This window comes from Carcharhinus amblyrhynchos, unplaced genomic scaffold (genome assembly GCF_965287045.1).
Source record: "Carcharhinus amblyrhynchos unplaced genomic scaffold, sCarAmb.v2.hapA chromosome_114, whole genome shotgun sequence".
NCBI lineage: Eukaryota > Metazoa > Chordata > Chondrichthyes > Carcharhiniformes > Carcharhinidae > Carcharhinus > Carcharhinus amblyrhynchos.
In genome coordinates, this window is record NW_027649854.1 from 139431 (window position 1) to 155330 (window position 15900).

At 48.9% G+C, this 15900-nt stretch overlaps 1 protein-coding gene across 1 annotated transcript in view; it reads left to right on the plus strand.

Annotated features, from left to right (window-relative positions):
- sspo (SCO-spondin) overlaps window positions 1-15900 on the plus strand; it is a gene marked incomplete at its 5' end in the record, with an annotated part of 592643 nt that overhangs the window by 138953 nt on the left and 437790 nt on the right. The window contains 3 exons of the mRNA XM_080183006.1: window positions 4699-4951; window positions 13410-13456; window positions 15350-15520. Of these exons, the coding sequence (XP_080039132.1) occupies window positions 4699-4951; window positions 13410-13456; window positions 15350-15520 (471 nt within the window). The remainder of the gene's footprint in view (window positions 1-4698; window positions 4952-13409; window positions 13457-15349; window positions 15521-15900) is intronic.

The following is a 15900-nucleotide window of genomic DNA, read 5'->3' on the forward strand; positions in this document are numbered from 1 at the left end:
AGTCCCACATTCTCCCCCACTCCCAGTGGGAGCGAGTCCCACATTCTCCCTCAATCCCTGTGGGAGCGAGTCCCACATTCTCCCTCAATCCCTGTGGGAGCGAGTCCCACATTCTCCCTCAATCCCTGTGGGAGCGAGTCCCACATTCTCCCTCAATCCCTGTGGGAGCGAGTCCCACATTCTCCCTCAATCCCTGTGGGAGCGAGTCCCACATTCTCCCTCAATCCCTGTGGGAGCGAGTCCCACATTCTTCCTCAATCCCTGTGGGAGCGAGTCCCACATTCTCCCTCAATCCCTGTGGGAGCGAGTCCCACATTCTCCCTCAATCCCGCTGGGAGCGAGTCCCACATTCTCCCTCAATCCCGCTGGGAGCGAGTCCCACATTCTCCCCACTCCCCAGATAAAGAAGTTTCTTCTGAATTCCTGATTGGATTTCTTGGGGATTCGTTGATATTGACAGCTGTGAGTTAGAACATAGAACACTACAGCACAAACAGACCCTTCGGCCCACAAGTTGCACCGATCATATCCATACCTACCAGGCCTATCTATATCTCTCAATCCCATTAAATCCCATGTACTCATCCAGAAGTCTTTTAAAAGACCCCAGTGAGTTCGCCTCTACCACCACCGACGGCAGCCGATTCCACTCACTCACCACCCTCTGAGTGAAAAAATTACCCCTAACATCTCCTCTGTGCCTACTCCCCAGCACCTTAAATCTGTGTCCTCTCGTAGCGACCATTTCAGCCCTGGGAAATAGCCTCTGAGAATCCACCCTATCTGTTCCTCTCAACATTTTATAAACCTCTATCAGGTCGCCTCAAACGTTTGTCTCTCCAGGGAGAACATAGAACACTACAGCACAAACAGGCCCTTCGGCCCACGAGTTGCGCCGATCACATCAATACCTATCTATAACCCCCAATCCCATTAAACCCCATATACTCATCCAGAAATCTTTTAAAAGACCCCAGCGAGTTCGCCTCCACCACCACTGACGGCAGCCGATTCCATTCACTCACCACCCTCTGAGTGAAAAACTTACCCCTAACATCACTTCTGTACTTGCCTCCCCGCACCTTAAATCTGTGTCCTCTCATAGCGACCATTTCAACCCGGGGAAATAGCCTCTGAGAATCCACCCTATCTATTCCTCTCAACATTTTGTAAACCTCTATCAGGTCGCCTCTCAACCTTCGTCTCTCCAGGGAGAAGAGTCCCAGCTCCCTCAACCTAACTTCATAAGGCATGCCTCCCAGTCCAGGCAACATCCTTGTAAATCTCCTCTGTACCCTTTCAATAGCTTCTACGTCTTTCCTATAGTGAGGCGACCAGAACTGCGCACAGTACGCCAAATGAGGCCTGACAAGGGTCTTATAAAGTTGCAGCATTACCTCCCGACTCCTAAACTCAATCCCTCGATTAATGAAGGCCAGTACACCATATGCCTTCTTGACCACATCCTCCACCTGCGAGGCCGATTTAAGAGTCCTATGGACCCGGACCCCAAGATCCTTCTGTTCTTCAAGACTACTAAGACTCCTGCCCTTGATAGTGTACTCGTTCATCCCATTGGTCCTGCCAAAATGGACGACTACACATTTATCCGCGTTGAAGTCCATCTGCCACTTCTCCGCCCAGTCCTGCATCCTATTTATGTCCTCCTGCAACTTCTGACATCCTTCCAGACCATCCACAACACCACCGACCTTCGTGTCATCGGCGAACTTACTAACCCATCCCTCCACTTCCTCATCTAGGTCATTTATGAAAATGACAAACAGCAAGGGTCCTCGAACAGATCCCTGGGGCACTCCACTGGTGACTGACCTCCATGCAGAAAAAGACCCATCCACAACCACTCTCTGCCTTCTGCAGGCAAGCCAGTTCTGGATCCACAAGGCCAAAGCCCCTTGGACCCCATGCCCTCTCACCTTCTCAAGAAGTCTTGCATGGGGGACCTTATCAAACGCCTTGCTGAAGTCCATGTACACCACGTCCACTGCACTTCCTTCGTCAATGTGTTCAGTCACATTTTCGAAGAACTCAACTAGGCTCGTAAGGCACGACCTGCCCTTGACAAAACCATGCTGACTATTTCTGATCATGCTAAACCTCTCCAAATGCTCATAAATCTTGTCCCTCAGAAGCCTCTCCATCAGCTTACCAACCACTGAGGTCAGACTCACCGGTCGGTAATTTCCCGGGCTATCTCTGTTCCCTTTCTTGAAAATAGGAACCACATCCACAATCCTCCAATCTTCCGGAACCTCTCCCGTCTCCATTGACGACGCAAAGATCATCGCCAGGGGCTCTGCAATCACCTCCCACAGTATCCTGGGGTACATCCCATCTGGTCCCGGTGACTTATCTATCTTGATAGAATTCAAAAGTTCTAACACATCCTCTTCCTTAATATCCACATACTCAATCTTTTCCATCTGCAAATCTGTAGCAAAATCTCCCAGATCAGTTTCCACCGTGAATACTGAGGCAAAGTACTCATTAAGCACCTCTGCCATTTCTTCTAGTTCCACACAGACCTTTCCCCCTTCACCTTTTATAGGTCCTATCCCTTCTCTTCTCATCCTTTTATCTTTCACATATTTATAGAAGGCCTTGGGATTCTCCTTAATCTTACCCGCCAAGGCCTTCTCATGACCCCTTCTGGCTCTCCTAATTTCCCTTTTAAGCTCCTTTCTACAATCCTTATACTCCTCAAGATCCTTAACATCTCCTAGCTCCCTGAACCTTTTGTACACCTTCCTTTCCCTCCTGACTAGGTTCACCACAGCCTTCGTGCACCACGGTTCCCGCGACTTACCAAAACCTCCCTGTCTCTTCGGAACGTTGTTGTGCAGAGCTCCAGACAAACATTCCTTGAATATCCGCCACCTTCCTTCGGTACTTTTCCCCAAGAACGCCTCCTTCCAGTTTATTTGTCCAATTATCTTCCTGATGTCTTCGTATTTCCCAGAAGAGTCCCAGCTCCCTCAACCTATCTTTAGAAGGCATGCCTCCCAATCCAGGCAACATCCTTGTAAATCTCCTCTGCACCCTCTCAATAGCTTCCACATCCTTCCTATAGTGAGGCGACCAGAACTGCGCACAGTACTCCAAGTGGGGTCTGACAAGGGTCTTATAAAGTTGCAGCATTACCTCTTGACTCTTAAACTCAATCCCTCGATTAATGAAGGCCAGTACACCATACGCCTTCTTGACCACATCCTCCACCTGTGAGGCCGATTTAAGAGTCCTATGGACCCGCACCAAGATCTTTCTGCTTGTCAACACTGCTAAGACTCCTACCCTTGATATTGTACTCCTGCATCCCATTGGTCCTGCCAAAATGGACCACTACACATTTATCCGCGTTGAAGTCCATCTGCCACTTCTCCATCCAGTCTTGCATCCTATCTATGACATGGTGCAACTTCTGACATCCCTCCAGACTGTCCACAACACCACCAACCTTCGTATCGTCAGCGAACTTAATAACCTACCCCTCCACTTCCTCATCCAGGTCATTTATGAAAATGACAAACAGCAAGGGTCCTAGAACAGATCCCTGGGGCACTCCACTGGTGGCTGACCTCCATGCCGAAAAAGACCCATCCACAACCACTCTCTGCCTTCTGCAGGCAAGCCAGTTCTGGATCCACAAGGCCGAAGCCCCTTGGATCCCATGCCCTCTCACCTCCTCAAGAAGTCTTGCATGGGGGACCTTATCAAATGCCTTGCTGAAGTCCATGTAAACCACATCCACCGCTCTTCCTTCGTCAACGTGTTCAGTCACATTTTCAAAGTATTCAACTAGGCTCGTAAGGCACGGCCTGCCCTTGACAAAGCCGTGCTGACTATTTCTGATCATTCTAAACTTCTCTAAATGTTCATAAATCCATTCCAGGAGGAAACACTCTGTCTGTGTCCATTCTGTCGCACCCTGTCATACAGGTGAGGACCTGTCATCCATCCTGATATTTTCACCCACCCCTCTATCTGTCTGAACTTATCCCCACCCTCCAGCAGCTTCCTATCATTTTTGTGTATATTGGAGTGGGGGGAGTGGGTTGGTGTGTATGAGTCTCCCCGGGATGGGGGGGATGTGTATGAGTCTCCCCGGGGTGGGGGGGATGTGTATGAGTCTCCCCGGGGTGGGGGGGATGTGTATGAGTCTCCCCGGGGTGGGGGGGATGTGTATGAGTCTCCCCGGGGTGGGGGGGATGCGTATGAGTCTCCCCGGGGTGGGGGGGATGCGTATGAGTCTCCCCGGGGTGGAGGGGATGCATGTCAGTCTCCCCGGGGTGGGGGGGATGCGTATGAGTCTCCCCGGGGTGGAGGGGATGCGTATGAGTCTCCCCGGGGTGGAGGGGATGCATGTCAGTCTCCCCGGGGTGGAGGGGATGCGTGTCAGTCTCCCCGGGGTGGGAGTGCTGTGTGTCAGTCTCCCCGGGGTGGGGGTGGTGTGTATCAGTCTCCCTGTGGGGGAGGGGGGGCGCATGTCATTGTCCTCAGGAGGGAGGTAGGGGTGTGTCAGTCTCCCCGGGGAGGGGAGGTTGTGGGGAGGTCGGTGTGGCCTGGGGGAGTGGGGGTGGGGAGGCGGTGGTCGCGGTAGGGTGTTCACTTTCCCAAGAACCCTGGACTCCTGCGCTGTGTCTGCTGTAATCTGTAACTCTGGAACTGTTTGCTTGTCAGAGACTTGTCCGGAGGGGATGGTCTATCTCACTGTGGAACAATGTCTTCAATCCGGTGGCCCGTGTCCTCGCAGATGTCTGGAGCTGACAGCGAGTGTTGAATGTACCACACATTGTTATGAAGGCTGTTACTGCACAGAGGGTCACTTCCTTCAGAATGACTCCTGTGTTCCAATGCAGCATTGTAACTGTTATTATCAGGGTCACTGGTATCCTCCCGGTTACACTCTGCACAAAGATCTCTGCAATAACTGGTACGTACTTTGTCAGAAACAGCTCAGTTGCTGTGTTCTCTCTACTAATGGTCCCATGTCTGCCTCCCTGCACCCCAGTAACAGACAATTTAACATCTCCCCTTGACACTCAATGGCATTACCATCACGCAATCCTCCACCATCGACGTTCTGGTGGTTACCATTGACCAGAAACTGAACTAGATTAGTTACAGAAATAGTCTGAAATCATCAGCTACTATCAGTGATCTGTCCCAGGATCTCTGAGTTCTGTCTTGTTTAATCAGTGTTCTGACCTATCAGGTAAAGCAATGTATTAACCCACTCTGCTTTTGCCTTCTTGTCTCATCTGAAAATATTCTGAATCTTAGGAACCTTTCCCTCCAAAGTTCACAGTTCTGAGATTGACCCGAGGTGTTGAATTACTCCAAATTGATTTGTTAGTCTGGAATTCTGAATGTTTGGGTTAAAGGTTTCGATATGAAGGTTGCTGGTGTTGTGGATAGTCTGGAGGGATGTCAGAAGTTGCAGTGTGACATAGATAGGATGCAAGACTGGGAGGAAACGTGGCAGATGGACTTCAATGCGGATAAATGTGTAGTGGTCCATTTTGGCAGGTCCAACGGGATGAAGGAGTACAATATCAAGGGTAGGAGTCTTAGCTGTGTTGAGGAGCAGAAGGACCTTGGGGTCCGGGTCCATAGGACTCTTAAATCGGCTTCGCAGGTGGAGGATGTGGTCAAGAAGGCATATGGTGTACTGGCCTACATTAATCGAGGGATTGAGTTTAGGAGTTGGGAGGTAATAAGACCCTTGTCAGACCCCACTTGGAGTACTGTGCGCAGTTCTGGTCACCTCACTACAGGAAGGATGTGGAAGCTATTGAGAGGGTGCAGAGGAGATTTACAAGGATGGATTTGGAGGCATGCCTTATGAAGATAGGTTGAGGGAGCTAGGTCTCTTCTCCCTGGAGAGACGAAGGTTGAGAGGCGACCTGATAGAGGTTTATAAAATGTTGAGAGGAATAGATAGGGTGGACTCTCGGAGGCTATTTCCCAGGGCTGAAATGGTCGCTATGAGAGGACACAGGTTTAAGGTGCTGGGAAGCAAGTACAGAGGGGATGTTAGGGGTAAGTTTTTCACTGAGAGGGTGGTGAGTGAGTGGAATCGGCTGCCGTCGGTGGTGGTAGAGGCGAACTCGCTGGAGTCTTTTAAAAGACTTCTGGATGAGTATATGGGATCTAATGGCATTGGAAGTTACAGATAGTTCTATGGCCTGGTAGGTATGGATATGATCGGTGCAACTTGTGGGCCGAAGGGTCTGTTTGTGCTGTAATGTTCTATGTTCTAAGGCTTCAATCTGTAGGTTCTGCTTGTGGAATTTCAATCTTCAGAGACAGAGGGTTCCCTGTGATTGCTGTTACTGACCGTTCCACAGCAACAACAATTATGCTCAACTTTGGAAAAACTAAATCAAGTTTTAAGTTTATTTATTAGTGTCAGAAGTAGGCTTACATTTACATTGCAATGAAGTTACTGTGAAAACCCCCTGAATCACTACACTCCAGCACCTGTTCAGGTACACTGAGGGAGAATTTACTATGGCACGATGCAGGTATAGCAGGCAGTAAAGAAGGAAAGTGGTATGTTGGCCTTCATAGCGAGAGGATTTGAGTTTAGGGATAGGGATGTTTTACTGCAATTGTGCAGGGTGTTGGTGAGGCCACACCTGGAGTATTGTGTACAGTTTTGGTATCCTTATCTGAGGAAGGATGTCCTTGCTATAGAGGGAGCACAGCGAAGGTTTTCCAGGCTGATTCCTGGGTTGGCAGGTCTGTCAGATGAGGAGAGACTAAGTTGGTTCGGATTATATTCACTGGAGTTTAGAAGAGTGAGAGGGGATCTGATAGAAACTTATAAAATTCTAACAGGGTTAGACAGGGTAGATTCAGAAAGAATGCTCCCGATGGTGGGGGAATCCAGAACTTGGGATCATAGTTTGAGGATAAGGGGTAAAAGTTTTAGAACTGAGGTGAGGAGAAATTTCTTCACCCAGAGGGTGGTGAATGTGTGGAATTCACTCCCACAGAAAGGAGTTGAGGCCAAAACATTGTCTGAATTCAAGAATAAATTAATTGTAGCTATTGGGGCTAAAAGGGATTGAGGGATATGGGGGGAACATAAATAAGAACATAAGAACCAGGAGCAGGAGTCGGCCATTCGGCCCCTCAAGCCTGCTCCGCCATTCAATAAAATCATGGCTGATCTTTTTGTGGATTCGGCTCCACTCACCCGCCCGCTCACCATAACCCTTAATTCATAGAACATAGAACATTACAGCACAGTACAGGCCCTTCACCCCTCAATGTTGTGCCAAGCTACATCCAAACCCAAGATCAAGCTATCCCACTCCCTATCATTCTGGAGTGCTCCATGTGCCTATCCAATAACCGCTTGAAAGTTCCTAAAGTGTCCGACTCCACTATCACAGCAGGCAGTGTATTCCACACCCCAACCACTCTCTGAGTGAAGAATCTACCTTGGACATCCCTCCTATATCTCCCACCATGAACCTTATAGTTATGCCCCCTAGTAACAGCTATATCCACCTGAGGAAATAGTCTCTGTATGTTCACTCTATCTATCCCCCTCAGTGAGGTGACCTGAACTGAACTCTACAACATCCCTCTACAATATCCCCCATCAAACACTCCCAGGACAGGTACAGCACGGGGTTAGATACAGAGTAAATCTCCCTCTGCACCATCCCCTTCAAACACTCCCAGGACAGGTACAGCACGGGGTTAGATACAGAGTAAATCTCCCTCTGCACCTTCCCCTTCAAACACTCCCAGGACAGGTACAGCACGGGGTTAGATACAGAGTAAAGCTCCCTCTGCACCGTCCCCCCATCAAACACTCCCAGGACAGGTACAGCACGGGGTTAAATACAGAGTAAAGCTCCCTCTACACTGTCCCCCATCAAACACTCCCAGGACAGGTACAGCACGGGGTTAGATACAGAGTAAAGCTCCCTCTACACTGTCCCCATCAAACACTCCCAGGACAGGTACAGCATGGGGTTAGATACAGAGTAAAGCTCTCTCTGCACTGTCCCCCCATCAAACACTCCCAGGACAGGTACAGCACGGGGTTAAATACAGACTAAAGCTCGCTCTACACTGTCCCCCATCAAACACTCCCAGGACAGGTACAGCACGGGGTTAGATACAGAGTAAAGCTCCCTCTACACTGTCCCCATCAAACACTCCCAGGACAGGTACAGCATGGGTTTAGATACAGAGTAAAGCTCCCTCTACACTGTCCCCCATCAAACACTCCCAGGACAGGTACAGCACGGGGTTGGATACAGAGTAAAGCTCCCTCTACACTGTCCCCATCAAACACTCCCAGGACAGGTACAGCACGGGGTTAGATACAGAGTAAAGCTCCCTCTACACTGTCCCCATCAAACACTCCCAGGACAGGTACAGCACGGGGTTAGATACAGAGTAAAGCTCCCTCTACACTGTCCCCATCAAACACTCCCAGGACAGGTACAGCACGGGGTTAGATACAGAGTAAAGCTCCCTCTACACTGTCCCCATCAAACACTCCCAGGACAGGTACAGGACGGGGTTAGATACAGAGTAAAGCTCCCTCTACATTGTCCCCCATCAAACCCTCCCAGGACAGGGACAGCACAGTGTTAGATGTTGGAGTCCTTCGAGTCTGCTGCCTGAATGCCATATTCCCACTTTCTTCCCAATATCCTTGATGCCGTTAAAAACTAAAACATTATCTATCTTGATCCTGAATGCATTCAGTGACAACGTCCACAACCTTCAGTCACAGAGAATTCCACATTTCAAAGAACAAAGAAACAAAGTGCAACGAAAATTCCAGCACAGGAACAGGTCCTTCAGCCCCTCCAAGCCTGCACCAACCATGCTGCCTGACTGAACTAAAACCTCCTACCCTTCCGGGGACCATATCCCTCTATTCCCATCCTATTCATGTACTTGTCAAGACGCCCCTTAAAAGTCAGTATCGTATCCACTTCCACTACCTCCCCCAGCAATGAGTTCCAGGTACCCATTACTCTCTGTGTAAAAAAATCTGCCTGGTACATCTCCTGTAAACCTTGCCCCTCACACCTTAAAGCTGTGTCCCCTAGTAATTGGCTCTTCCACCCTGGGAAAAACTTCTGACTATCCACTCTGTCCATGCCTCTCATAATCTTGGAGACTTCTATCAGGTCTCCCCTCAACTTCCGTCACTCCAGTGAGAACAAGTTTCTCCAACCTCTCCTCATAGCTAATGCCCTCCATACCAGGCAACATCCTGGTAAATCTTTTCTGTACCTTCTCCAAAGCCTCCACATCCTCCTGGTAGTGTGGCGACCAGAATTGAACACTATATTCCAAGTGCAGCCTCACTAAAGTTTTATAATGCTGCAACATGACTTGCCAATTTTTAAACTCAATACCCCGGGCGATGAAGGCAAGCATGCTGTGTGCCTACTTGACTACCTTCTCCACTTGCATTGCCACTTTCAGTGACCTTCCCGCTCAAAAAAGACAGTAGGACTAGGGGGCACAGCCTCAAGATAAGGGGGAGGCGGTTTAGAACGGAGTTGAGGAGGAACTTCTTCACTCAAAGGGTGGTGAATCTCTGGAATTCTCTGCCCGTTGAAGTGGTGGAGGCTGCCTCGCTAAATATTTTTAAGAAGCGGGTTGATGGGTTCTTGATAAGAGAGGGGATTAAGGGTTATGGGGAGAGGGCGGGAAAGTGGAACTGAGCCACGACAGATCAGCCATGATCTTATTGAATGGCGGGGCAGGCTCGAAGGGCTAGATGGCCTACTCCTGCTCCTATTTCTTATGTTCTTATGTTCTTATGTGTACCTGTACACCCAGATCCCTCTGCCTATCGATACTCTTAAGGGTTCTGCCATTTACTGTATGTTTCCTATCTGTATTAAACCTTCCAAAATGCATTACCTCACATTTGTCTGGATTAAGCTCCATCTGCCATCTCTCCTGCCAAGTTTCCAACTGATCTGTATCCTGCTGTATCCTCTGATGGTCCTCATTGCTATCCGCAAATCCACCAACCTTTGTGTCATCCGCAAACTTACTAATCAATCCAGTTACATTTTCCTCCAAATCATTTATATATATTACAAACAGCAAAGGTCCCAGCACTGATCCCTGAGGAACACCACTTGTCACAGCCCTCCATTCAGAAACACACCCTTCCACTGCTACCCTCTGTCTTCTTTGACCGAGCCAGTTTTGTATCCACCTTGCCAGCTCACCTCTGATCCCACTGCGACTTCACCTTCTGCACCAGTCTGCCATGAGGGACCCTGTCAAAGGCCTTATTGAAGTCCATGTAGACAACATCCACTGCCCTACCCTCATCAATCATCTTCATCACTTCCTTGAAAAACTCAATCAAGTTCGTGAGACACGACCTCCCCTTCACAAAACCATGTTGACTCTCACTAATACATCCATTTATTTCCAAGTGGGAATAAATCCTGTCTTGAAGATTCCCCTCCAGTAATTTCCCTGCCACTGATTTGAGGCTCACCGGCCTGTAATTACCTGGATTATTCTTGCTACCCTTCTTAAACTAAGGTAATCCCGTGCTGTACCTCACTACCCTCTCAGTGAAGAAACTTCTCACCATCTCAGTCCTGAATGGTCTCCCCAGAGTAAATGACCTTCTATCCTGGTGAGTGTAATCCCACATTTTCTGACTTAGAACATAGAACATAGAACATTACAGTGCAGAACAGGCCCTTCGGCCCACGATGTTGCGCCGACCAGTTAAAAAAAAACAACAACAATGACCCACTAACCTAAACCAATCCCTTCTCGTCCATAAACCTGTCCACAGACCTTTTAAACGCCCCCAAACTAGGCGCATTTACAACTGCAGCAGGCAGGGCATTCCAATCCCTCACCACCCTCTGGGTAAAGAACCTACCCCTGACATCTGTCCTATAACTACCCCCCCTTAGTTTAAAGCCATGCCCCCTCGTGCTAGATTTTTCCATCAGAGGAAAAAGGCTATCACTATCCACCCTATCTAAACCTCTAATCATCTTATATGTTTCAATAAGATCCCCTCTTAGCCGCCTTCTTTCCAGCGAAAACAACCCCAAATCCCTCAGCCTCTCCTCATAGGATCTCCCCTCCATACCAGGCAACATCCTGGTAAACCTCCTCTGCACCCTCTCCAAAGCCTCCACATTCTTCCTGTAATGTGGGGACCAGAACTGCACACAATACTCCAAGTGCGGCCGCACCAGAGTTGTGTACAGTTGCAACATAACGCTACGACTCCTAAATTCAATCCCCCTACCAATAAACGCCAAGACACTGTATGCCTTCTTAACAACCTTATCTACTTGATTCCCAACTTTCAGGGATCTGTGTACACATACACCTAGATCCCTCTGCTCCTCCACACTATTCAAAGTCTTCCCGTTAGCCCTATACTCAACACATCTGTTATTCCTACCAAAGTGAATTACCTCACATTTCTCTGCATTAAACTCCATCCGCCACCTCTCGGCCCAGCTCTGCAACCTGTCTAAGTCTTCCTGCAAACTATGACACCCTTCCTCACTATCTACCACACCTCTGACTTTGGTGTCATCAGCAAATTTACTGATCCACCCAACTATACCCTCATCCAGATCATTAATAAAAATCACAAACAGCAGTGGCCCCAACACAGATCCCTGAGGCACACCACTTGTAACCGAACTCCATGATGAATATTTACCGTCAACCACTACCCTCTGTCTCCTATCCGCTAGCCAATTCCTAATCCAGTTCCCTAGGTCACCCCCAATCCCATACATCTGCATTTTGTGCAGAAGCCTACCATGGTGAACCTTATCAAACGCCTTACTAAAATCCATATACACCACGTCCACTGCCTTACCCCCATCCACCTCTTTGGTCACTTTCTCAAAAAACTCAATAAGGTTAGTAAGGCACGACCTACCCGCCACAAAACCATGCTGACTATCTCCAATCAACTCATTACTCTCCAAATAACTATAAATCCTATCCCTAATAATTTTTTCCAAAACCTTGCCCACAACAGAAGTGAGACTCACCGGTCTATAATTCCCGGGGAAGTCTCTGTTCCCCTTCTTAAACAATGGGACAACATTCGCTAACCTCCAATCATCTGGTACTATACCAGAGGCCAACGACGACCTGAAGATCAGAGCCAGAGGCTCTGCAATCACTTCTCTTGCCTCCCGGAGAATCCTGGGGTAAATCCCATCCGGACCAGGGGACTTATCTATTTTCAGACCCTCCAGAATATCCAGCACATCCTCCTTATCAACTGTAACACTGTCAATTCTACTCCCCTGCAACCCAGTGTCCTCCTCAGCTATATCCATGTCCCCCTGCGTGAACACCGAAGAGAAATATTGGTTCAATGCTTCACCAATCTCCTCCGGTTCCACACATAACTTCCCTCTGCCGTCTATAACTGGCCCTAACCTTGCCCTAACCAACCTTCTGTTCTTGACATACCTATAGAACGCCTTAGGATTCTCCTTAACCCTATCAGCCAAAGTCTTCTCATGCCCTCTTTTAGCCCTTCTTAGCTCGCTCTTCAACTCCCTCCTAGCCAATCTAAAGCTCTCTAGTGCACTATCCGAGTGCTCACGTCTCATCCGAACATAAGCCTCCTTTTTCTTTTTAACCAACGAATCAACTTTTTTGGTGCACCACGGTTCCCTAGCCCTACCAATTCCACCTTGCCTGACAGGGACGTACCTATCACAGACTCGCAGTAGCTGCTCCTTGAAAAAACTCCACATTTCGGACGTTCCCAATCCCTGTAATCTCCTAGTCCAACGTATGTTTCCTAATTCTCTCCTAATAGCCTCATAATTACCCTTCCCCCAGCTAAAACCACTGGCCCGAGGTTCATTCCTATCCCTTTCCATCACTAAGGTGAACGTAACCGAATTGTGGTCACTATCACCAAAATGCACACCAACTTCCAAATCCAACACCTGATCTGGCTCATTTCCCAGCACCAAATCCAATATAGCCTCACCTCTAGTTGGCCTATCTACATACTGAGTCAAAAAACCTTCCTGCACACTTTGCACAAAAACTGACCCCTCTAACGAGCTAGACTTGGTTCTGAAGTGAGTGTCGAGTCAGTCAGATTGCTGTTTTTGAGCTGATATTTGCAGCGACAGGTTTCAGGGGCTTTGCAGTTTAGACAGTCTCAGATTCAGCAGATCTGAATTATTGACAGCAATCTGCATCCCTCCTGATCCTCCCCTACACCCCAAATCGATCCCAACCCAACCTGAGCCATGACTCCCAAACGACGATCCTCCCATTCCCCCACTCAGCTTCCCGTCTGTGAATGATTCGGAATTCCCAAATGGACGTGACTTCACTCACACTTTGTTTGGTTCCAGCACCTGTCAGTTTGGAGAGATGGAATGTGGAACTACACCATGCGCAGGTATGTAATGACTGAGTGTAACATTCTGAAAAACACACCTTCCCCAATGTCTATAAAGCAGCCTGACCATAGAACCATAGATCATAAAACATAGGAGCTGAATTAGGCCATTCGGCCCATCGCGTCTGCTCTCCCATCCAATGGGATCATGACTGATGGAATGTGATAATCCTCAACTCCGCTTTCCCGCCTTATCCCCATAACCCTTGATTTCCTTCCTGATTAAATATCTGTCTGTCTCAGCCTGGGACATCCTTAACGACCCAGTCTCTACAGCCCTCTGCAGGAAAGAATTCCACAGATTCACTGCCCTCTGAGAAGAAGTCCCTCCCCATCTCTGTCTCCGATGGGTGATCCCCCGCCCCCCCCCAACTCTGAGATGATGTCCTCTGGTCCCAGACTCTTCCACACAGGGAAACAACCTCTCAGCATCGACCCGGACAAACCCCTGAGAATCCGATTGCCGGAATACTACCTTCAGCTTGCTGCAGAATCGGAGCAAAGGACAAAGAAAATTTGGCCCCTCCCAGCCTGCACTGACCATGCTGCCCCCGACTGAACTAAACCCCCTATCCTTCCGGGGACCATATCCCTCTTTTCCCATCCTATTCATGGATTTGTCATGACGCTCCTTAAAACTCACTATCGTATCCGCTTCCACTCCCTCCCCCGGCAGCGAGTTCCAGGCACCCACCACCCTCTGTGTAAAAAATCTGTCTCGTGCATCTCCTTTAAACCTTGCCCCTCGCACCTTAAACCTGTGTACCCCGAGTAATTGACTCTTCCACTCTGGGAAGAAGCTTCTGACTATCCACTCTGTCCATGCCTCTCATAATCTTGTCGACTTCTATCTGGTCTCCCCTCAACCTCCATCATTCACTGAGAACAAACCAAGTTTCTCCAACCTCTCCTCATAGCTAATGCCCTCCATACCAGGAGCGGATGAGGGGTGGATAACAAAAATGTCTGTTGACCTCGGGTGAGAATTTCCATAAAATCCCACCCTATATGTCTCAATAAGATCGCCTCTCATTCTTCTAAACTCCAGTGAGCTCAGACCCAACCTACTCAACCTCTTCTCATAAGAAAATCCCTCCATATCCAGAATCAACCTCATGAAATACCCTGTTTCCCCAAATCCCTCCCTTTCCCCAGCTCACCTCCTCACTCCATCTCTCTACCCCATTTCCCTCCTCTAAAGATTCCTCTTTACCCACCCCCCCATGTCTCCATCCACCTCCCACCCCCCCAAACAGGTCTCTCTCTCATCATCCCCTCACCAGCCTGCTCCGTCTCCCCATCCTCCAAAGGGAGGTAGGGGCAATGTGGTGATGTTATCACTGAGCTTGTACTGTCCTGGGTAACCAGGTTCAAATCCCTGGTAAAACTTGAATTCAATGAACATTAAGAATTAAGAATCCTTGGGTGACCATGAAACCATTGTTGACTGTCAGAAAAACCCTTCTGGGTCACCAATGTCCTTTAGGGAAGGAAATCTGCCGTCCTTACCCGGTCTGGCCTACATGTGACTCCAGAGCCACAGCAGTGGTCACTGTTTCCTGTGTTTCTGCCACTGTTTCCTGTGTTTCTGCCGCTGTTTCCTGTGTTTCTGCCGCTGTTTCCTGTGTTTCTGCCGCTGTTTCCTGTGTTTCTGCCGCTGTTTCCTGTGTTTCTGCCACTGTTTCCTGTGTTTCTGCCGCTGTTTCCTGCGTTTCTGCCACTGTTTCCTGTGTTTCTGCCGCTGTTTCCTGTGTTTCTGCCACTGTTTCCTGTGTTTCTGCCGCTGTTTCCTGCGTTTCTGCCACTGTTTCCTGCGTTTCTGCCGCTGTTTCCTGCGTTTCTGCCACTGTTTCCTGCGTTTCTGCCACTGTTTCCTGTGTGCTCCTGTTACAGTGGACTGTGTTTGGAGTCACTGGACAGCCTGGGGTTTGTGTAGCAGGAGTTGTGATGTTGGATTGAGACGCAGATTCCGTTCACCCACTGAGCCCGTGGCAGTGCTGGGCAGGAGACACTGCGAGGGAGCGATGGTGGAGACAGAGTACTGCAGTCTGCAGCTCTGTGACGGTGAGTTACCCCACACCAAATAAATCCTGCACCTCTCTGTGACACAATCTGAACCCTAAAAGCAGCAGCCACTCAAGGACATCAGACATTTAACTTGCCAACTTTAAGGGCATTCAAATGGTCAGTGGATAGACATATGGATAACATTGGAATAGTTTAGGTTAGAGGGTCATTAGATTGGTTCCACTGGTCAGCGCAACATCGAGGGCTGAAGGGCCTGTGCTGCGCTGTAATGTTCTATGATTCATATCTGGCAATGCGAGGGAGGGAGTGAGCAAGGGAGGCAGTAAGAGATAAAGTGAAGGAGGGAGGGTCTCCTCTCTTCCTCAGTTGAGGGAACATGATATGTTGTACAGCTGGGTGGGACTGCTCTCTCCTGG